Source organism: Megascapheus bottae, chromosome 10 (assembly GCF_031878675.1).
Source record: "Megascapheus bottae isolate mThoBot1 chromosome 10, mThoBot2.hap1, whole genome shotgun sequence".
NCBI classification, from domain to species: Eukaryota; Metazoa; Chordata; class Mammalia; order Rodentia; family Geomyidae; genus Megascapheus; species Megascapheus bottae.
Genome location: NC_143518.1, coordinates 60,375,489 through 60,400,458, shown reverse-complemented (window position 1 = coordinate 60,400,458; position 24,970 = coordinate 60,375,489). Strand labels below are relative to the sequence as shown.

Here is a 24,970-nt window from a genome sequence, read left to right as displayed (position 1 = left end):
TTTTAAAACCATGTATAAGGCATCTGTTTTGTATGCTTTCTTCTTATAGTTTTGATACTGATAATCAAGGATGTCTAGTTTATTGCCTCATGGCACTTGTATTTAGGTAATTAGAAGACACTCTTAAAAGGCAGCAATGGTAATTTAGAGGTAATTTATCTTTATTTGGTCTTACTGTTCTTATGTTAGCCGTTTTTAATTACTATTTTGGGTATAGAATATAAATATGGCATTTCACAAAACCAACTTCAGAACTCTCAGCCCAGAAATAGAGTAGGGTGTGAACAATAATGCAAAACGATAGCAAGAATGTCAGGGGCCTTTCTTTGTTGTGTCATTCATGCTGTCTTCTTTTTTCCATGAAGCACATGAATATTTCACATATCTGCATCCTCATCCCCTATTCTTCTTGACTAATTTTCAGACTGTCTGAATTTGCATTTCACATGGTAGCTGATTAGGAGATGCGGAGTGCAGCAGTGAGGCCTCAGCAGGCGGTTACCATGGTGACCTTCAGCAGGATTTTAATGATGATACCACTCGTGGTTCGTTGAAGTCGGCCTGCCTGCAGGGCTACCTCACTGCAGCTGAGTGTGAAGTTGGAGATGTGGGTTCTCAGCCAAGGGGCACATATCAAAGTCTGGCCCAGATAGAAGGTCTTCAGGGTGGGAAAGGAAAATAGGTTCCACCTTTTACTTTGCTCTGTAGAGTAACCGGTTTTAAAAAGAGCTATAAAGTAAAACACATATGGTGGATCTCCGCCCAAAAAGAGTGCAGTTCACTGTATTGTTAAAATCTGTTGCCATGCCCTGATGAAATAGAAAGCTACAAAATCATAATAGGTAAACAGGAAATCATATTGACTCAAGAACGAATGTGAACAATATGCAGACTATCTAAGTGTTACTTTAATCTGATCAGTTATGTAGAAGAGGTCCTAGAACAAAAGCCTTGAAATGCAGATATGCAAGTAAACATTTTCTTTCCTGAAGTAAAAGCTGTTTGCAAAATAATTTTTCAGAATTCATTGTGGCAACTAAAACCTGAGCAGATTTGTTACTAACATAATGATGTCTGAAGTTTGTTCTTTTTTTAAATAAGGTAGGCCCTATACATATTTTTTAATTTAATTTTATTGTCAGGGTGATGTACAGAGGGGTTTTACTTACATCTCTGTAAGACAGTGAGTACATTTCTTGTCAAACATTGTTACCTTCTTCACATTTTTCTCCTAATTTCGCTCTTCCCAACCCCTATCCCAAGTTGTAAAGTTCATTGCCAACAGATTGTGATGATCACTGTTACTTTTTTTTTACTCATAAATGCAATCTTATAATTTTATTGTCATAATATCATAGCAGTTACAGAAGTTATCATAGAATAACAATTATATGGGGTAGAAACATAGAAGGAGGGATGAATGTGGGAAAGCTTGTAATCGTACTCTTTTTTTAAAATTTTTTATTGTGATTAATAGAAGGGTTACATTATAGTCACCAGATAGAAGATGCATAACTTCACAAACATTGATACCCTTTCTCATGACATGGTCCCCATTTCCCTCCAACCCTCCCCCCGCTCATTTTGTAATTGTACTCTTATAGTAAAAGTGAATTCTGTGTCCTATCATGCAGTGTATAAGTATATAAATATTAATAAACTATATATTTCAAAAAATTTAAATATTTTCACTGCAAAGAAAAGATAAACCTTTAGGGATGCATACATGTTCAGTTATTTTGAACATTATGCACAGTATAAATTTATTATAATATGATGTTCTGTACATATACAGACTTGCTAATTGTCAAATATTATACTGGGGCCAGGTTATCAGTGGCTTAATTCTTGTAATCCTAGCTACTCGGGAGGCTGAGATCAGGGGATCAGGGTTCAAAGCTAGTCAGGTCAAAAATGCATATGAAAATCTTATCTTCAATAAACGACTCTGAAAAAGCTGAAAGTGATGCTAGTGTGCTATTCTTGATCGCAGACTCAAAGCCAGAGTCCAGGCCCTGAGTTCAAGCACCAGGACAAAAAGAAAGTATAATGGGTTCTAGAAGCACAAAGCTTTGTCTTTAGTATACTCATACAACTTCATATTTATATACACTGTAATTATTCCAATGATATAATGAACAATCTTCTAAAAGTAACAACATTTCGAGAATGTTTAGTAATAGAAACCAGTTAAATTAACAGGCAATCTACAATATTTCTATTCAAAAATACATTTATATTCAAGGAAATGAAGTTCTCATGAAAATAAATGATATTAAGCTACTGAAATACTATTTTCAAATTTTTCAGGAGTTATAATGGGCATAAATATCTATATATAAGAGGGAAATGGGGACCAAAACATGAGAAAAGGTATCAGTGTTTGTGAAGTAATGTACCTTCTATCTGGTGAATATAATGTAACCCTTCTATTATTTACAATAAAAATTATATGAAAAAAATTTGATAAAAATATGGAACGCTTCACGAATTTGTGTGTCATCCTTGTGCAGGGGCCATGCTAATCTTGTCTGTATCATTCCAATTTTAGTATATGTGCTGCTGAAGTGAGCACCACTGTTACTTTTTTTAAATTACAATTTGAGTTTAATTGGTTAACATAGCAAAATACTGGAACCAACAAAAAGCAAAGCTCAAAGTTTTTCAATAGTGAACTTCAACTTAAAAGACCACAAAAATATATCCATCTTATAGCCAAAATGGCAAAGCATTGTTACTGAAAAATAAAAATAGTGAGTAAATTAATTTCACACACACACACACACACACACACACACACACACACACACACATATACACCTATGTGTTTGAGAGCTTGACAGATTTACTTAGCTACTGATAAACATAAGGCTCCTGTTCCAGAAAAGTTTGAAGCAAACATTTCATAAAATCCTCAGCTATGTCTGCCAGTTATTATTATTTAACAAGAATCTTAAGGAAACCTATAGTCTAGTCATTTCTTAACTCCATGGGAGAGTTTAGAAGCTTGTAACCTTTAAATTTTCTATGTTTCACCTACATATGAATGCTATTAGGAAATGCACGTTCTTTTTACTTTTCATGATTTCATTATAGATTTCTTTTTTTTTTTTTAGTCAGTTGTGGGGGCTTGAACTCTGGACCTGGGCACTGTCCTTGAACTCTTTAGCTCAAGGCTACTACCCTACCCCTTGAGCCACTGCGCTACTTCCAGTTTTCTAGTATTTAATTGGTGATAAGAGTCTAACAGACTTTAATGCCTGGGCTGGCTTTGAATCATGATCTTCAGATCTCAACCTCTTGAGTAGCTAGGATTACAGATGCGAGCCACCATGCCCAGCTCATTATAGTTTTATTTGAGTGTCCTATTCTTTTTTTAAGTCATGAGTTCATCTATGTATCAGTGTGGAAGTACTATTCTGAACAAGAATCTTGGATTGAAAGCAGATGCTTTCCCTACGATATCCCTTTGTGTAAATTAAATGTGTTAGACAGCACTATATAAGTAACTGCGGGTCAAAAGACAATTCTTTCTCTCCCTTCAGTCTCTAATGCAAGTTTTAGTAGAAGTTCCCACAATTCTCATGCTTTCTAGATCTTGTTTCCTCTTTCTGAAGGATTCCCTGCCCTGATCTTGACTAGGTAACCTCATTCTTCTCCTTTGAAGCACAGCTTGGCTATCATCTTCTCTGACTCTTCCCTGGCCTCTTTTCCTGCTGGTGTTTCCTAGCACACCAGTTTCCTTCCACAGTGTTCAGCTTCTGCCTCCAAATAACTGTTCTTTGGTATTTCTGGTGCCTGATAATTTTTAAACATTGGGCCACCGGTTGAGGAAAAAGTGAGATTAAAAGAATTAAATTTTTAAAAAGTGAGTGACCTAATGAGTGCCAATTTGAATGAAAGTTCTCTGAAGGATTGTGTAGGAAAGCAAAAATTATACGGTGGAAGATGTGATAGTTTTCTTTTGCTAATATAATGCCTTGAATGTTTTTCATTCTTTTAAGTGTTGATTGACATCAGAAATGTCCATGGAGGTATTGGGAATTTGGACAGAGTATTTTGCTTCTTTAAGATAGACACTGGAATCCTCCCCACAATTATGCATTTGTTCTATGAACCACATCATGAGAGTGTTAGTAAAAACCCTGAATGGATAGGTTTGGGAGAAAGTTCTGAGAAGTCAAGAGTGGGGTTTGCAGATGAGAGCCTAAAAGATGAAACAAAAATGGAGTACATGGATGGAGTTGGTTTGAGAAAAGAAAGAGGGGAGAATTAAGCAAAACCATGCTTGGAGAAAAAAAAAAAAACTTTGAGCATCTGTAACACACTGGGGAAATGGCTAACATCTTTGTAATAAAGAGGATTTTTATTACAGCAGCACTTATGGATGGGAGCTAGATACTGTGTCCCTTCACTTTTATTAAGTCAGAGACCGAGGCAATGTCACACAGCAATGTAGCCTGACAGCAGTGTCCCATGCAAGTAAAGTGAGCAAACAGTATCACTGTCATTGTTCCTGAAACAAAAACCGCCTTTTTCCAGAGGATCTGAAATCCAATACAAAGATTAAGAACAGTAGCCATTTTCCTGCACTTGATTATATATAAAGAATAATAAATTTTTAATTGCATGAAACTGGTATCAGATATGTCTCAAGTCATTGGTGAGGATGATGCAGTTATGTGGTTTTGATAAAACTAATTCTGGATTTTTTTTTTTCAGCTCGTGAAGTAATAGTTTTCTTTATTCCCTATCACTGGGTGTTTGGTTAAAGAAGGGTGCTGGCTTTGTTCCCATTCTACATGGTAACAAGTGGCAGTGAATTCAGTGTGAGAGCAAAGGCCAATGGTCCAGTTCCTCCTTCCCTCCCTCCCTCCCTGTGCTGCAGGAGCACAAGGCCAGAGGAGACCCTTGGGTGTCTTACCAGCTCCTCACTTAGCTCTTTTGCATCAGTACCCTCTCACTTGAAGTATCTGCCTGGCATCCTTGCCATGGAGGGTGGCATATCTAGGGCAGAGGCACAGTCAGGAGAGTTGGGACCAGGTAGCAGTGAATGTCTGGACTGGGTACCCGGTTGACTTTTGCATGTTAAGAGTATATGTAAATCTATGTGCTTCTCAAGGCAGGCATCAGAGCAATGCACTGAGTGCAAAAAGTTACTGCTTGTGATTTTACCTATATTTTCATATTCCAGATATTCATTATTAATGAAAGGGAAAATGCTGTATATTAAACCTGTAAAAATTATGACCAATTTTTAACTGAACATTTTGTTAATTTCAGAGAATGTTTAGAGAAAGATTTTTCAAAATTTGAGTCAGTGACAAAAATAGGGCCTTTATCTTTTTTTCTTGTAAAAGCACCAATGTAGAATGAAGCCATGATAAGTGGGCAAAAGCAAGGTAGAGAGTATTTTTCCAGGTTTTGAAGTAAGCAGCTTCTAAAAACTTTAGACCTAAGTAATTTCTTTTATATTTGCAGGATTCTCATATGTTGATATAACTTTATTAATTCCCTAGAATTGTTGCTGGGAATTAGCTTGTATTACTTAGGTATGTGCTGGAAAATTCTTCCTAATATATTATTTCAAGGACACTTAAATGAAGTACATTATATTTAATATAGGGCACAAATACCACTTGAAGGGAAAGCTGTTCAGATGTTTCTGTAGCATCTGTAATTATGTAGTTCTATGCTAAGTGAGGTAAGAAAACTTCACTTCTAAAATGCGCTGTTGTGCTTATTATTAAAATCAGCACCCAGCGTTGTGTCAAACACTGTGAACATTTGAGCTTCCTTGCTAAATCGTTTTATTAAGTTTGGTATTTTCATCACAGAAATCCAATTGACTGCTATACTAAAAATTGCCAGATAAGGTTACATCTTTAAATTATGAATGTTCCTTTTTTGTTTAAAAAAAACCCCAAAACATTCAAGTAGTCCCTTTGTTCACTTGTGCTTCTGAAGTGACAATGGAGACTCACTCCTTACAGACACGAATCCAAACCGACTCCCTACACTTCACACCTCCTGTGGGATCCCATGAAACATGCAACTTTCTGTAAGACTTTGAGTTTTTAAAAGATACTGAGTGATCTTCAGTTATGAAATATAGACATTACGTTACCTTCTGTCTGTGTAAGACTACTTTTTCCTTTTCCCTCTTCCCCCAAGCCTATCACTGGTGACAGGTTCGTGCGCAGCTTAGATATACCCAGTCATTCTGTATAAATAGCTAAAGCTCCAAAAGATAGTGTACTTTAATGCATTAGACCCACTTTGGGGGCGCTAAAATATGTCCTTGGGTAGATGGAAATTGGATATATCTGGGAGGCTGATATAACATAATTGGTCTCAGAGGGATTAAGATGGGGTGAAAAAGAAACAGTACAGTAGCACTAGTCTTTATTATTCTATTGAGAGTTGAGCTAGTGACCTAGAGCTATAATGCACAAAGAGCTGTATTGTTGTTACCTATACATGACTGAACTTGATCTGTAATTGGGTTATCACCCTGACAACAATGACTCAACATTCTCTTTAGTCTGGTTTATTGAAAAAAATAATTTTTAATCTTTTAGAAATCTTACAGAGACTCCATTTTAGTTTTCCTTTATAATGTTTTACTTATTTGTTGTTCTGTGTTGTCATTTTACTGTCTTAGAAGCACCTGAATTAAACAGTTTTCTCTGATTTGGGGAAGGCTATTGTTTATGCAGACCTTTATTTCTGCTTATTTTAACAAATTCCATAGGACAATTTAAAAAAAAAACAACAAAGTACACATAGTTTACTAACAAACAGGGACTAGCACAACATAAACCATACCTTTTTATTTGCTCTTCTTTTTATACATGTTGTAATGCCACAGGCCATGAACATTGTCTCTGTATTTTAAAGTATTAAATGGAAAGCACTCTGCCTTGATTCCACCATAGTAAAATTTTTCAGCAAATGATTGCCCAACATTTTTAGAGACTAACGTAGAGATAATTTTTACTGTTATCTTAACATTTTTTTCTTAAGCACAGTAAATAATAATAGAATCCTTGGGACTTCATTATAAATATTGGATAATTTGATTTTTAAAGTAACATGTCTTCTTCCAGAGTGCTGTAGGAACTTAAAAAAAAAAACTAAAACAGCAACATAGTTTCATTTTGATGATTTAATATTTGACTGTGATAGGAAGCTAGAAATCATTTTTAACTTTTCTGAGATCTGCATAAGTAGGTTTTTGTTTGTTTTGTGGATTGATTATATTCAGAGCCTTTTACATGCTAGGTAAGTGCTGTACCATCAAACAATATCCTATACCCTTGTAATATAAATTTATAATCTAGAATGAGGCCATCGTTCAAGTTAAAATTCATATACATTTTGTTTGGAGGGAGTTAATGCCACTTTAATAAATGAGACATATTAAAAATGACATTAAAATTGCCACCCTAGTCACAAAATCACCTGGATATTTGTGTCATTGTTTAAGAGAATTTCTTACAGGTAAGGTAGTCTTGTCTCTATCTCATCAAGAGTTTTGTGGAGCCCTAGACAGATTCTGTTGGTTTGTGTTTTGACCATTTGTTTTAGAGCTGACTGTTTTTTGAAAATTGGCCCAACAATCTACTCTCTATTGCATGAAAAGCCATCTGTATTTGTGCTGAGGTGGCCAGGAGGAGGAAACCTGCAGACCAAGTTAGAATTCCCCTCTGGCAGTATGTCACAGTATCCAAAAATCCAAAGTCTGAAGTTAGATAGTTTTGTTTCCTGGTTTTTTAACCACAGGAATGTTACTCCATAAAATTGTAGGAATAATAGCTCCTAACCATGGAATTGTCACGAAAACTAGAATTAGCACAGTCATGTGAAAATGTGCATAAAGGTTAATCAATATTGGATTTGAGAAGTTCCTTTTCTCTCTGATTTATCATTATATATTGGAAGTCCAGAGTTGTCTTATAGAATGTAGAGAGTTGGCATTTGATCTAAAAATAGTCTAGGATCTGTATTTTCACTGATCCATTGGAATTTTAGAAACACTAATAATTCTTTGGCACATATAAGTCAAAGTAGCGGCCTTTGAAAGTGTCTCCCAGCTCCAGAAAGTTTATCCCTGAACAACCAAATGATTTTACCTGAAATAAATAGTTACCTAACAACCTAAAAATCTAATCTTCACTGGCCAAGCTAAGGGTTTTGTTTTTCTATAATTAATGAATGCTGAACTTGATCAAAAGTATTCTTGGGTTATATTATAGAGGTGCCTCTTGTATGATCCTCTTCATCATGATATAGAAAAAATGGCTGTCATCTAAAAATGTTAACATTTTGTATACAATGAATGAGGAAGGGATACAGTGTGGCCATGTTTATATACCTTTAATTTTTCATCTAATGGAAAACTGCATATAGATCTATACTAATTTGCATTTTAAACCAAATTGCCAATGACTTCATTGAGTTCATGCATCAAATAATTTGAGGTTTTTTTTTTTTTTTTTTTTTTTTTGTTGCCAGTAGCCTATTGCAGCTGACTTTCCCCTTGGTCAATTTAAGTCTATTTTTGGAACATTCAGAGTTTGGATATATGTGCCAAAGGAAAAAAAAATCCATCAAACTGAGAACTCAGTCTATGTAAATCTCTAACTATATAATTTCAAACCCACTTTTTCTTCTTTTTTAAAAAAATATTTTTTTATTTTTACTTTATTGTCGGAGTAATGTACAAAGGGGTTACAGTTACATTTGTGAGGTAGTGGGTGCATTATTTCTTGAATATTGATACCCCTTCTCATGTTTTTGTCCCCCTTAATAATCATATTGTTTCCCCCTTCCCTATTTCAAATAAATAAATGTATATACAATATACTAGGTAACAAAGTCAGATACAGAAACCACAAGAGATTCACCATAGGGGAAAGAAAAGAGAAAAGAAATAACTGCACATAGTACATTGAGAACAAAAAAAAAGATTGGCGATAGCCAGAGTAGTGGCTCATGCCTGTAATCAGCTACTCAGGAGGCTGAAATCTGAGGATTGTGGTTCAGAGCCACCCTGGGCACTAAAGTCCATGAGACTCTTATCTCCAATTAACCACCAGAATACTGGAAGTGATGCTGTGACTTGGGGTATGGCAGTAGCCTTGAGCTGAAGAGCTCAGGGACGCCCAGGCCCAGAGTTCAAGTTCCATGACCAACCAAAAAAAAAAAGGAATTGGGATGACTTACAACAAAAAATCGAACAAGAAATAGAAATGTAAAAGAGAAAAAGAGACAGAGAGACAACACATGGAGAGCCAATGGTGCAGCAGTGCACAGGCAGACAACTCTCCCAATGGCTACCAGTGCTGCGCTTGAGCTTCTCATTTGGTTCTTGCTTCCTTTGTGTCGCAGCATGAAAGGAAACAGAACAAGAGGTAAAAGAACATTTTTCCTATTGTTAAGATAAAAATATCTCATGTAAGGTCCCTAAGTAATGTGTCAGTGTCCCTAACAGCAATTTTCTCATGCATCAAAGTGATAATTGATAGAGTCAAAAACAAGCATTAAAGCAGTGTGGAAAGATGATTTTCCAGGACATTGAACTTCTGTATTGCCAAGTATGTGTCCTTGTGGTAATCTGTTGAGTAAAGTAGAGAAGTCAGATTATCTAAAGTTGTACAGATGGATTATGTGCAGCAGTCATACTCTTTTAGCAAGCCCTTCATAGACCTAGCCAGTGTTCAGAGTTACATAGTCTTGCATGGAGACCTGGATTCTAATCTGTTGATTTGCTGGAGAATATGAAAAGAAAAGTTAGTTGACACCTTAGTGACATTTGAAACATTTTGCTACTGGTTTTGCCTAATGGCAGTCAGAGCACTTTCTCAATGGAGTAAAAGATATGAGAATTCACCTTTCACACTCTTACCTTGACCACCTAGTAACTGATACTTCCTGTTAGTACTAGTAACTCGTGTCCCCAATTGGAACACAGTGGCTACCTCAACCTGAGGGACCATAGATGATTTGAAATCCAGCTGCCAAGTCTCATTATGCATTCAGAGCTGAAGCAGTCATCACAAGGACCAAAAGACTTAAATGAGAATAAGCCAGCTCTCGACCAATAAAACGGGAAAGACCCACACTAGTAACCAGTGACTTGGTTCTGGTTTTACTATCTACTTTTTTAAGTGGTTCTTAGTTTCTTCATCTGTGAAATGAGATTTGTGGGGGGGGGGGGAGGGTGGGATGACAATGCTGAGAAACAATTAAAAATAAAAGAAGTGCTGGGCAACAGTGGATCCTACCTATAATCCTGTCGACTCAGGAAGCTGAGATTTGGAGGACGTGGTTCAAAGCCAGTCTAGGCTGGCAGCAAAAAGCAGGACTGGAGGAAGGACTGCTCAGGTGGTTAGAGCTCTAGCTGAGTGAGGTTCTGAGTTCAAATCCCCCTCATACCACCAAAATTAAAATATAGTAGCTGACATGTTAAGATTCTTTGGAAAGAAATATTTTTTTATAATCAAGAGTGGAAACTGCTCTTAAAACCAAATGAATGTGTGCTAACTGTACAACACAAAATGATGTTAAATAGAGGTTTAGGAGCTTTTCACTTGAGCCTAGGTTTTCACTTGAGCCTTTCACCGATGCCTAGAAACAGCAGAATTGCAAAATCGATTTAGTATATATAACTTGGTCGTGAATTAATCCCTAAGTTCAGGAATTCCCATTTCTACCCTTATCTCAAAATGTCCGAATCTCAAGTGTGGCCTGGTTACCATCACGGTGCCTTTCCTTCATGGCCACTCACTTCTCTTCAAGGAAGCACTTTTCTCCCATTTACCCTGGCTGAAGGTGTCTTATGAGTAATATTTCTTGCCCGAAATCTCAGAGGAATCTAGTTGATCTTCTGCTAGTGGTGTTCTCTTTGGGATCTATTTTACTTTATTGTCAGGGTGATGTACAGGGGTGTTATAGTTGCCTACGTAAGGTAGGGAGTATGTTTCTTGTCGAACATTGTTACCTCCTGCCATGTTTTTCTCCCACTTTCCCTTTCCCCAACTCCCCTTAAGTCTATTTTTGATTGTACCAATACAGTAGGTTCTGAAGGTTGCTGATCTCTCGCTCTCTCTTGTTGTCTGTAGGAACATCCCTTACATCTGTGTTTTCTTCTTTCTCATTGCTCCTTCATCAAGTACTCATTGTTGCTGCCACCTACCTCACACTTTCAGGCTGAGTGCCCTTGGCCAGTCTGTTTCTTCCTCTTATTCCCAACATGTGACATATGAAGAGTGAGTCCATGCTTCACACCGCAGCTCGGAGGCCACCTCCATAAACCCTGTCCTGTTCCCTAGGCCATAAGATTGAATGTAGTCACTCACACCTGACATAGGCAGTTTCCTTTCAGTTCAAGGCTGGCAGGGCGTAAAGGTTGGATATGGTGACCCATGACTACAGTCCACATTACATAGGAGGCAGAGATAGGAGATTACAGTTGGAGGCTGGCCCTGGGCAAAAAACATGAGACCCTATCTGGCAAATAAAGCTAAAAGGACTGGGGGAGGTGGTGGCCTATGGGGGTTCAACTCCTGCCTAGCAAGCACATAGCCCTGCATTCAAACCCCAGCTCTTGACTGGATTGGACGTGATCTCAGAGCACTGAACTGAATGTGGGGATGACAGAGCTGGGAGGATAGGAGCTCGTGTGCCCATTTTTTTTCTTTTCTAATTTTTATTGTAATTAATAGAAGGGTTACATTATATTCGCCAAATAGAAGGTGCATTCCTTAACAATCATTGCTACCCCTTCTCATGTTTTTGTCTCCATGTCCCTCCCCCACTCATGCCCATTTCTGATGTCACTGGACATTGCAAGAGATAGACTGTGAAGCTGAGAAGCACAGTGTGAAGTGGAATGTGCTAGCAAAGGCCCAGTAATCTAGAACCTCTGCTGCAAGGTGTACCAGAGGCCCCCTGAGGATTGAGGTGGCTCCACTGGCTTCAGTGATGGGGTCAGCTGCCCATTCTCCTGGCCCAGTGGAGCAACTCACAGTTCCATAAGTGTAGAAAGATGAAAGGTTGGGTGCCCTCCCGTCATCTTTTACTTCTGTCTTGCCACTCACAGCTTTGCAGTTCACCTGGAGGTCTTTGGATGGCTTCCTTGCTGTCCTATTTATAAGGACGGATGCTGTGTCTGCTTTATGTATTGCTTTATTCTTATCACCTACCTAATAAAGTGTCTGGTACATCAATAAACACTCCAAGGGAATTTCTTGGATGAACAAATGAGTGAGTGCACAAGTGAGTGAAGCGGGAAGGAAGGCATGGAATGGAAAAGAAAGAAAAACAAATCACACTTCCTTTCTCATTTGGAAGTGATCCTCACTTCTGACCTTCTTCTGGGGACAAGATCGATGGTCCTCCCAGCCTATCCTCCACAAATATTTCTTATACAACTGCTGAGGAAGGGACTCACTACCAAGACAGATTTTAATCTTGGGGGATTTTGTTCTTTTCAAATTTTGTTCAATTTTAATAAAATGAATAGTTTATGCAATGTTACACTACCTGGCTGGTTCATACATATTGTGATGTGTACTTCATATTTTATGTATCTAATTTTGTGTAGCTAAATAATCACTGCCATCTTCAGCTATCCTTGCATGTCATGCTGTCTTCCATTTCCATGGCTTTTCTTCATGCCAGAATTCAGGGCTAGATATTTATTGTCAGTAGGTTGGAAATTCCACTGCCTTTGGAAAAAAACTGTGCAGGGAAAGGGAGAGTTCTAAACTAGCTGTAAAGGACATGGCAGTATTGGCATGTTTTAAAAAATCATTACTGTATCTACTGGTTAGATTTTTTTTTTTTTTTTTGCCAGTCCTGGGCTTGAGCTCAGGGCCTGAGCACTGTCCTTGGACTTTCTCAAGGCTAGAGCTCTACCACTTGAGCCTCAGCACCACTTCTGGCTTTTTTTTTTTTTTGCCAGTCCTGGGCTTGAGCTCAGGGCCTGAGCACAGTCCTTGGACTTTCTCAAGGCTAGAGCTCTACCACTTGAGCCCCAGCACCACTTCCGGCTTTTTTCTACATGTGGTACCAAGGAATCGAACCCGGGTCTTCATGCATGCTAGGCAAGCACTTTAACCATTAGGCCAAACTCCCAGCCACTACTTCTGGCTTTTTATCTATGTATGTGGTACCGAGGAATCGAACCCGGGTCTTCATGCATGCTAGGCAAGCACTTTAACCACTAGGCCAAACTCCCGGCCCCTACTGGTTAGATTTTTGTGTAACAGTTTATCTTTTCTCTAAACAAAACATCTGATTACTTCTTAGACTACATTATCTTTCTAAATGTAGTATTGTTCTATGTGGGCTTTTCCTTCTTCCTGAATTGTGCATGGCTAGATACACTTGTTTTTATTTTAACTGGTAATATCTTTACCCCTGGATTCACAATGTCACCTCAGGACAGTGCCTGAGAATCACTGCCAAGGAACTTCTCTGCAGAGTGCACAGACACCTCCAGGCCCTCTCACTGGGTATGAAATTACCACCCTGCACAGTGAGTTTACGAAGGTTTGGCTGCAATCCAGTCATCAACCTTTGTTCTGCAAGAATTATACAGCTTAAGGAATTAGAGCTGGGAGATCTCTTCCTGGTCTTCCTGCTGCTATCTTACTGTTTAATAAGGGAAGAATGCAACTCCCAGAGCCAGTGACTCACCTAAGAGCCCTTTGTCTCCTCACTAAGGCCAGCATCTGGCAGGCTCCAATGCCAGTCTGGATTTCTGTCACAATGGCCTTTCTCCCCAGCACTAGGCTTCTCACAGCAGTGTCAACAGCTTTCAGCCTCATTTCATCATTACTTTCACAAAACTTATGGTAAGAATTGAGTACTATGAAGTCATGCAAAATTTGGACATTGACTGAATGTCCATGTACCTGCTGTACCTGCTAATGCAAAGTTTCTGAATGTCTCATTATTCCTAAATATGGAGATACAAAGCAAAAGAACCCAAATATGACTAATCACAGTGTAGGGAAGAAAGTTTCCTAAACCAATGGCAATTAGTATTCAGAATAAAACCTTGTACTGGTTTTTCTGTTGTTGTCTGTTTTGTGACAGCATTAGAGTTTGAACTTAGGACCTCACACTTGCTTGGCTTGTACTCTACCATTTGACCTGTCTATTCTAGTTTGTCACTGGTTATTTTGGCTATGGAATCTAGCAGACTTTTCTGTCTGGGCTGGCCTCAAATTGCAATCTTCCAGATCTCAGCCTCCAAAGCATTAAGAATCACACACCTGACAGTGCCCAGCTACACTGGTGGAACTGGACCATAAGAGAAGATACTTTCTTCATGTAGTGAGATGTGAATGTACTGGTGGTATGAATAAATCTCACATTTCTTCTGAATAAAGTCAGAATACTTAAATACTACAGCACACAGTGGAATTCCCAACTGAGATTTACAATTAATCTTCCTGATAGTTTAACACTTTCATTTAGAGGAATAGTTTTCCTGCATAAAATATAAAACTTTATATTTGTCAATATTTATATGAACTAATTCATAATGTATATGCTAGATCTCTACTCTCATTGTCTCTTACAAGAATTTAAACTCAAAAGTCAAGGCTGAGGGCCTCAGTTCTAGATCAGACCTGTGCTTGTATGTCTGCAGTTAACTGACAGTGCAACGCCTGCTGTCTTTAGTACTTGCTATCTGCTGAAAGTCTCTGATTGTGGGAACAGCTTCTCCCTTGAGTTAAAGCCTCTGTGAACATGCCTCCCGCAACTTTGAGCTGACTGTAAAACTATTGACAAGCAATATTATGAAGACATCCCTAGAAAGAGGAATATAGTCAGAGAATGCACTTTCCTCATAAATAACTTCAAAGCCGGGGGGAGTTGGTTAAAGCCTGTCCTCTTGCTTCCTCCTCAGCTTCGACAGTTAGTTAACATGTGCATCAACCCGGACCCAGAGAAGCGGCCAGATGTCACCTACGTGTACGATGTGGCCAAGAGGATGCATGCATGCACCGCCAGCAGCTGAGCACGAGGGCTCAGCAGAAACGGAACCAAGACAACTTCAAGTATTTGTGCAAATCATACCTCCCCGTATTTGTCTGCGTGTCAAGATTCATACTTCACGGCTAATGTGCTTTGAATCCTTAACCAGTTTTCAGATAAGCTTCATTTTGTACCGATCTGTATCCCCTTCTAGTAAACCCCAAAATGGCTTCTGGATGATCAAATTGCATGGTGGAAAGTTAGGGGAAGAAGATAGTTTTTAGTGCTTAAAGGTGATTAGAGTGACTTGGATTTTTCTGGTAGTAAATTGTGTGGAGATAGACCATCAGTGCCAAATAGGTAAGGTGCGCTTTGACCTCATCAGAGAGATTGGAAACCTGAGGAGAAGTATCTGAACACCTGACTTCTTTGCTTGGTAGCTGCTTTTGGACAGTGAGATAAACCCAATTGTGAAATATGTGAATTTTCTTTTTCAGTTCAAAGTATGTGTTTTAGTTCTTAGCATTTAGCTTTTTAAATATACTTCTTATGCTAAGTATAACAAATTTGAGAGACGTCTAAAATTCTTAGTTTAAACAGTTGAAGTGCAACTATTTAAATGTGAAAAGGTTTGGGGGTAAAGTGTGAGTCAGACACTGAAGAGTCTTTTATTAGCTTCGATCTTCTCTTAGCATTCAAATGGTACAAATGAGTCCGTTTCAAAAGTGGTTAAGGATCCATTTGGCTGATATGATAGTAATTTTTAAATTACACATTGCCTAAGGCCTTTTCTGTATGTTTTTATTACTGTTTGTACATTTGAAAAATACTCTTTAAATAATCTTGCAGTGCTATACTTCAATTTCTCTATGAGTCTAAATGCATTTTAAGTCATAATTGTACACAATGTAAGCAAATGTTTTTATTCATAGATTTTATTGAAATTCTGATTCTTCCCCTTAGAAATTTTTTATATTCTTCAAGTTACTTTATTTATATTATGTGTGCATTTTAGCCATTTGTGTTTCTGAGAACATAATACCCATGAAATTGAAAATATTTTTTAAACTTTTTAAAGTTTGGGTCACCCTGTATTGCATAAGTTTTGCCTTGTCACAGAGGAAGCAAGGATGTGTGTTACAATGTACCTGTGAGTGGGGGCCGTCGTCCACAAGGATTTTAGAAAATGTTTGAAGACATGGAAACTGGCCATTACTATATAGCCAGCACTGTTACAAGAATGCTTTGTGGAAAAGCCATGAGTGAAGTACTATACTTGTGCCTGAAGACACCAGAGAGGGGTGCTTAATTTAGTTTAGTTTAAGGAAATGGGCTGAGTGTAGTAAATTCTGGAGATATTTTGGTTTTGGTTTTGGTCGTGGGGCTTGAATTCTAGGCCGAGGCACTGTCCCTGAGCTCTTCAGCTCAAGGCTAGCGCTCTACCTCTTGAGCCGCAGCGCCATTTCCAGTTTTCCAGTGGTTAATTGGAGATAAGAGTCTCATGGACTTTTGTGCCTGAGCTGGCTTTGAACTACAATCCTCAGATCTCAACCTCCTGAGTAGCTAGGATTACAGGTGGGAGGCACCTGCTCCAGGCTTTGGAGATAGGTTTTTCTGAGTGTCTTCATACCACAGCCACCAGTCTCTCAGAAATGTGAAACCCAAGCTCAGTGGCTATCACTGAGAAGGTCTCTCTTGTGTGTGTCACCAACCCGCCACAGCCTGAGAGCAGGCCAGCCTGCCATTGAGAAGGCCTGGTCTTCAGAGAGCTCACATTAGCCAGTAGAACTGCAGGTTTTGTTTGTCTGCATAGTTTTGTATTTTCATGTGTTTGAACATGGAAACTTTAAGCACATAAAATGGCAAAAGTTGTAAAACCTGTGTTCACAATTTGCTTAGTTCTGTATGGATATCTGAAGGGTAATTTTATCTTGGACTAGGCAAAGGAAACCTGGCCTGTCTCTATTATAAAACAGTTTATCAGATTCTCATGACTCAGAATCTTCATACCAAGTGCCAGTAGCTTACGCCTGAAAGGAAGAACCAGTAGAGTTGTTTGTGTTGACCATAATTGTCCTAATTTTAATATAACTAAAATGAGATGGCCTTAGATTGGAACAGATACTCTTTTTCTATCAGTCTTGAGGAATACATGGCTGTAAAATTTACTAGGTTAACCCCTCACAGAGACAGATTCTAAGTGGAGAATTAAACTGCCCTTCCTTTTTCCATGATGCTAGCTTCTACAAAGAAACGGCTAGGACAAATTTAGTCATCGGGAAAATATATTACTATTCTCTTTATATGGAAACTTTATGTTTTCAGATACTGTATCTCCTTTTTAATCAGAATATTCCTATTTTCCAAAGAAACTATGGTGTATAACCAAACATAATTTCCAGTGGGATCATTTTAAAGAATTATGGGTATGATTAGCAGCTGCAGTCATTATAATTATCAATGGAATGTTATATTTTTGCTTATAAATAAAATGTATAAATTAAGCATTTGAGGTGATTTGAGAGGCAGAGGATAGAAGGTCCATCCTATTCCAAACCTCACCTAGATTTTGGTACCCATGCCCTGGGGAGGTGTGAGTGACTGAATGCTGTACATGGAGGTTGAGGAGTGGTGAGCATACGGTGTCACTGTATAAATAAAGGGCTCAGAAGTGTGCATTTATTATAAACTTAATAGATACTACAGCACTCTCTGCGTGCTCCACTGTTCTGCCTAGCATCTATCACAGAACACCTTCCTTGTAGCCGTGTATTTTAGGTGTTGTTTTGACACTTACCATGATATTTATTTTAACCAAAATGTTGTTACCACATAAAATGTTTATTCTTTAAAAATGAATGTATTGTTTATAACCCACAAGTGCATAATTACTCTGTGCCTCATATTTCAATAGTACTGTAATATGAACTTCTCTTGTGAAATACTTTTATTTTGTTAATGCTTTAAATACACATACAAAAAGATTCTGTTGTTAGCTTTGAAACTGTACCATATCCTAATATAAATTTATAAAAATAAAACAACAGTTCCCTAGATTTTGAGTGTCTGTTTTTCTCTGAAGTCTGCCACCGTTTCATTTACATACCCGTCTTCAGAAACAGCTCTTTTGCATTTCCTTCACCTAGGCCTGAGGACTGAAGCTGGAGGAGGGGAGCAGAGTGCCTGCTGACCCTCGGAGGCTGTTTTCAGTGTGAATTGTAAGGCATACCTTCACATGCTTCTAGTCCCACCCATTCATCACTATCTGCCTGTGAGTATAAGAACTTGGCCAAACTTTTGAAAAGCAATATTTGAGGCAAAATATTACTTGTCATGCAGTGGACTGCTAAAGTATTTCAAATAGTTTATATATTAAATGTTCTTTTCCCTTAATATGTAAGAGTTGCTACTATGTCTGCAAACACTGAGCCTAAAATGATTTGGGAAGGGAAAATCCTGCCAGCCTGATGGTATAGCCACTGGGATTGCACAACACAGAGTCCAAATTGACAAACAGCTTGTTTTATACCCTGTGGTATAATACCCTGTATTAATGAATCATTGGTCTGACTCGTGTGTGTGTGTGTGTGTGTGTGTGTGTGTGTGTGTAGGTGTATAGTCATAATTGTAAAATAACAAACCATTTGATGGTGTTTGAAACTAGTTACAAATTTGGTTTATTTGTTGCCAGACACTAGTGGCTCACACCTAAAGTCTTGTAACTCAGGAAGCTGAGATCTGAAGGATCATGGTTTGGCTCAATTGGTATAGTACCAGCTAAGCAAGCAAGCCAAGAGAGTGCAAGGCCCTGAATTTAAACCCTGGCACTCGTCTTTCCACCCAAAAAGCATATCTGTTAATAGGAAAGTCAGTACAATGAAAATCGAGTATGTTTATATTTGTATTTATCAGTCCAGCTATAGGTACCACAAGACGGCCTTTATTTTTGTTTGTTTTACCAGTCCTGGGGCTTGAACTCAGGGCCTGGGCACTGTCCGTGGGTTTTCTCAAGGCTAGATAGAGCTCTACCACTTGAGCCACAGCACTACTTCCGGCTTTTTCTGTGTATGTGGTATCAAGGAATCAAACCAGGGCTTCATGCATGTTAGGTGAGCATTCTACCACTAGGTACTTTTAAAATCGAAATGATATGACAAAGAGCAATGAAATCCTTAAAATTATTAGTACTTCAGTGAAATTTTCATGTAATTGCTAATTACATATGAATTTCTGATTAAATGAATGATGACTTAATAGAGTATCTATTAGAAAAAAGAGATGAGGGGGTGTATCATTCTGTTCTTTTTTTTTTTTTTTTTTTTTTTTTGTGGGTCATGGGGCTTGATGTTCCTGAGCTCTTCATCCCAAGGCTACCATCCTACCCTTGAGCCAAGCCCCACTTCCCATTTTCTAGAGGTTAATTGGAGATATGAGTCTCAGGTCCTTTTGTGTCTGGCCTGGCTTTGAGCCTTGATCCTCTGATCTCAGTCTCCTGAATAGGTAGGATTACAGGTATGAGCCACTGCGCTCGTCTCATTAGTTATTTTTTTAATTAATATTTTGCTGTTCCTGTGGCCTGAACTCAAGGCCTGGGTGTTGTCCTTTAATCTCTTAGTGCTCAAGACTAGAGCTCTGGCACTTGATTCACAGAACCACTTCTGGCTTTTTCATAGTAGTTTATTGTAGCTAAGAGTCTCATAGGGACTTTTCTGCCCAGGCTTACTTTAAACTGTGATCCTCAATTCTCATTTTTCTTAGTAGTTAAGATGAGAGGCTTGAGCCATTGGCACCCAGGTTGTAGAATTATTCTTAAATGAGGAGTTTATTTGATGAATTTTCTTCTTAGTTGTCTGATGCATTGATTTCATTGTTCACTTGAATACATGAAACTATCTTTAAATCTTAAAAGTAAGGTGAAGGGAAAATTTAGAGTTACAATTTGAAACCATAGTCTGAGTAAATTGTTTATTTTCTAAAATCTATAAGCAGTCATACAAAAGAGGTGCCATTTAACAAAGCAGTTTATGAATCCAATGTGTCTTGATCATCATTACCCCCTCCAAGTAAATTAGTTTTATCCTGAGTATTACAATGGATAGGAAATCGTTGTGTGATCCGTGTCATTCCAGATGTGTCATTTATTCATTGCTTTCTTGTATATAAAATAAGGACATACATGTCTGTAGTAGAAATACTTGTGAAATGTCACCCACCAAAGGAATGCTTGATAGATGGGGCACTGCTTGGTAAGAGTAGAGGAGGCCCAGGTGCTCCTGTCCTGCCTCCTTTCCTTCCTCTTAGGTCTTATTCCCTCTGTTCCAGTCCAACTGGTCTAGTTTTGCAAATGCACCAAGCCCTTTCTTACCATAGGGCCAGAAAATTTAAATGGTTCTTGTCTCTGTGTTGGAAAAAATAAAAATTCAGCTAATCTTAAATGTACTTTTCTAGGAGCTACACAGCAAACATTCAACACACTTAACACACTTAATGTTTTATCTCCACTGCATCTCAGTAAATATGTGTGCATCTGAGTAACACTCTGAAGGAATGGTGATTAACTTTGGTCTTAAAGGATTAAAAAGGAGTCAATCAAAGGAATCCAGGTAAGATTACCAAGTGGAGGAACAATGCTTGGGGAGACATGCAGGTAAGATCACCTCGCAGAGAAAAATGACTGAGGAGATCTTGAGCCAAAATTAGCTTGTTACCTGGGGGACAAAGGGCGAGCAGAAAGGATGGTATATTTGAAGAATTTTTTTTTCCCTACAACATCAATTAGTAATAAGTGTTAGATGAAAAAGATCTCATGAAAGCAAAAATGAACATTAATTAGAAAGTTAATTCTTCATAAAAGAAGCAAGACATCTAAAGGAAACTAGAAGGATACAAAACACATCCTAAGCCAAAAGTAAGAATGCTTGTCCTTGCTTGAGACAATTGATATAAATATCATGCACTAAATAATAATGTTGGTAATGCAGCACCAATTCAGATCCTTTTTATTAACTCATTAAATAATGTCTTAAGTTCATCTGGTAAAAATTGCAACAAAAATGGACTGAAGTTGACCTATCAAAAGATGAAAAGTTCGTAAAGGTAGGGTGATGTTAAGATGGAATAGGAGGGAGCAGAGAGTTGTGGAGCAGAGTTAAAAGGTCAAACCTTTACATCATGGGAACTTTACATCAGATTGATGACTTCTGGTTGTGGGAAAGCCTTGTTTATGTTTTGTTGAATGAAAGATACAGCTCATGGGAGAAAAACCTCACGTATGCTACATCAAAAAGTAAGTGGCAGGTGAATCAATGGTGTGAACTTTAAAACAAATAGGAAAAACAGGAGAAAATTTAGGAAAATGCAAAACTTTGTGGTAAGTGAGTAACATGCCTGTGACAGACAGACAGACATGTCACAGTTCCAAAATGCCTGAACAGTCGTGCTCTGCGCCCTGTCTGTGGAAATGATGAACAGAAGCAACATGTGAGTAGCTGTATCTTGAGATGTACGATCCCGAGAACACTGAATCAGAAAGAGCAATTGGAGTCTTCTAAGGTCCAGAAAATTCAGGGCAATAACACACAAAATATCTCAGTATCCATCATCCCAACTCCTCAACTGGGTGGGGAAACCATCCCTTTGCAGAGGGTGAGGGACCTGCGGGACTCCTAGGGCTGAAGTAGTCAGCCCTAGCTACTGGAGAGGTTCTACCCTCTTCATGGACTAATAGCCAGCCCACTTAGTAAGTAACCTGAAACAGAAGCCTTCCTTTGGAAAAGGATTTGATCTCATCAAAATAATATATCTCTCATGGGGGATAGAATGATACATCTTCAGTGAATAGCAGGTATGTTGCAGTTTGTAGCCATCACAGGAAGGGTGTGGTTGTCTCAGTTTTGAATTTGCACTTACCCAGGTATTAGAACTGCCTGCTTAGCTAGATCTCTGAGACCCCCCTAGGGGGTTCCCACTGAGAGTGGTTTCTTGGGCAGCTCCTCAGGGAACCTATTTTGACTAGCAAGACTCAAACCCTGCAAGGACCTGCTGTATCAGAGGTGGGTGTTGTGACAGAGTGGAAGGGAATGCGAGACTAGAAGTTTGTCCTCTTGAGACCCAGTGTGTGACTAGCAGTGGGTGGCTTTGAGCTAGTGCCAGGGCGGGAGGCACATGCTCATATGTTTCTAACCATTGCTTGTACGTACTGGGGTGCTGGGGCTCATGGGACAGGGAGTCAACACCATGATTATGGTGCTGCTCTCCCTGGGGGATGGAGGGATACTTAGGCACTGTGGAGCTCCAGCTGTCACTCTGTCCCCTGTACAGGGACTTTGCCTCACTCAGGCTGTGTGCTGCTTCTACTCCTTCATAGACAGGAACCATAACTAAAGTAGTCGAGGGGAGAGAATCTGGGTTGTGGCCCCATCCCTGATGTGCACAGCTAGAGGGCTGAGAGCTTCTCTCAGGTGGACACTAAGAACAGGATGGGACAGAAGCAGCACAGGTCCTCTGTGGTTCCCACCACTGGCTACCCTGCAGTTGTCCGCCACCACCTTGTGCAGCCATCAGGACTGTAAGAGCTCCGACTCCCTCCTTTGCCTGTGTTACATCTAAGTGGGTGCTACTTTCCTATCTGAGGCACTGCGACTAGTGTAACCAGGGCCAGAGGCCCTGGCTAGTAACTAAACTGACATGAAGGGTGCTGTGGAAATTCACATACCCCCAAAGGAGCCACCACGTGGATGGCAAGAGAAATAGCCAGTGCTCACCCCACCACCACAGTTGTCCTGCCATGTCTGCCTCAGGCATTCGATGTCCTCAATCTTGCATAGTCCACAGAAACAGTCTTTCTCACTTGGATATGCTAGATATGCTCTATACTTCTGCCATAATAGACTGACAGCCAGGAAGGAACAAGAAAAGCAAACTATGATGCCCAGCTAAAATCAAAGCCAATATTATTTGTCAAATTTGATATACCAACACCTTCCTTCAAGAGAAAGTCATTCGCTATGACATTAAAAATGATGCAGCTATCTTATTCACCATATGCACAAATCACAATTTGAAGGACATAAGAATGATGGAAAAAGCAAGGTAATGTGGCACCTCCAAAAGAACATAATTCTCCAGCAACAGATTAAATATAAATCAAAGTGAAAGCAATACCTAATAAATAATTTAATAGAATTATTCTTAACAGCTCAATGAGATCCAAGGGAATACAGAGAGACAATTAAGTGAGGAAGACAATCTGAGTCACACATGAGCAAATAAGCAAGAAGATAAAAATCTTTAAGAAGAACTAAGAAGAAATCTTGAAATGAAGCTTGATTAGTCAGAGAAAATTTAGTTAAAAGTCTCAGACTAGATCAACTAGATCAAGTGAAAGATTAAATATCTGAATTAGAAAACAGGTCTTTTAAAATAGGAAGAAGGAAGAGGAAGAAAGGAAGAAGGAAAAGAATGAAAGGAAGAAGATGGAAGAATGGAGGAAAAGGACAAAGGGGAGAGAAGAGGAAGAAAGGAAGAAAGACAAGGAGGAAGAGGAGGTAAATGAGATGAGAAGGAGAAAGAAGAAAGGTGAGATGATGAGATTAAAAAGAAGAGTATTCAGAACTTTGAAATACCATTAAACAAAAAGACAAAACTCCCACATCTTTGGAATACCTTAAACTGAGATGGTAAAGTTTAGGGCATAGAGAACCTGTTCAAAGCAATAATCATACATTTCATTACATTTGGGAAATAATGGGTATCCTGATAGATGAGGCCTATAAACCTCAAATATACTTGATGCAGAAAGAGCTTCACCACTACATACTATACTCAAAACTGTCAAAAGAATGAGACAGAATTTTAAAATCTGAAAGAGCAAACTACCCTGTCAGTGTACACTGAGTAGGGAGGTTATCTAGCTACTAATGAAGAATAGGCTGGATGGGCTTCCTCATGAAACTGAAGCTAAGTTACCTTGGGGAAATTGAATCAGCACACTGCAAGTACTTTCTTGGCCCTATTTGTTGCAGTAATATGCATGAGAGCTACATGCTCAAAGAATTAAATGTATACAAATGCAAGGGGCCCTGTTTGCATACACTACTAGTGTTATGCATAGACCAGTTCAGTAAAGTAGCAGGAAACAACAGTGACCTACAAAATCCAGCAGGATTTCTAGATACCAGCAATGAATTTGATGAGAAAATGCAGGAAAGTAATGCCTAACATAATAGCAAGACATTGAAATAGATAAAATATATAAGTACATAAAATAACAGTAGACTATACTAAAAGAGTGATGGACCTCAACAACTGAAATTACAAAACATTCATGAAAAAAAATTGAAGGTGACAGTAAAAGGTGGGAAGACTTCCCATGTCCATGGAACAAGAATATTCTGTTCGTGAGTCCAGAATACGAAGAAGCATCTTCAAATATCTGCATCGATGTACCAGTGCTATTCTTCAGGAAGCTGGAAACATCATTCAATCAAACAGCAGTCAAAATGTACTTTGAGGCAAAAAAGACCTCAAGTAGGTAACACAATCATAAACAACAAAGCAAAGGTGGACAAACCAAGAAAGCTGAGTTCAGAACCCACTATACAGAGCTGGAAGTAATTCTCAGTGGCAGAACTCCTGCCTAACAAGCCTGAATTTAATCCATAGTCCTTTCAACAAAAGAGTTAAAAATATGAAGGGCAAAAAAGTCATGTAATTATCTCAACAGATGTATGAAAATAATTCCATGCATCTATGTGTAAAAGACACGAACAAATTAGATACAGAAAGATGAACCGCAACATCATAAAACATGCAGCAGACACACACACAGCCAACAGCATACTGAATAATGCATAACCAAAGCATATCTCGCAAGTTCAGACCAAGTTCGTCCAAGTTCGCCCAAGGCAATGGTGTCTACTGCCATTGCCTGTCATGCACAGCACAAGAACTCTTTTTTGCTTTTAGATGCCTG

At 38.6% G+C, this 24,970-nt stretch overlaps 1 protein-coding gene and 1 non-coding gene across 3 annotated transcripts in view; one reads left to right on the top strand and one right to left on the bottom strand.

The window, feature by feature from the left end:
• Nek7 (NIMA related kinase 7) overlaps window positions 1-18,051 on the top strand; it is a 134,098-nt gene extending 116,047 nt beyond the window's left edge. For both annotated transcript variants that reach the window (XM_090341463.1, XM_090341465.1), the window contains one exon: window positions 14,930-18,051. In XM_090341463.1, coding sequence (XP_090197589.1) covers window positions 14,930-15,040 — 111 coding nt within the window. In that variant the 3' untranslated portion in view covers window positions 15,041-18,051. The remainder of the gene's footprint in view (window positions 1-14,929) is intronic.
• Window positions 2,469-2,575, bottom strand: LOC150058580 (U6 spliceosomal RNA). The gene has a single exon (XR_016536923.1). It is a non-coding gene; the product is annotated as a U6 spliceosomal RNA (small nuclear RNA).
• Window positions 18,052-24,970: the final 6,919 nt, after the last annotated feature.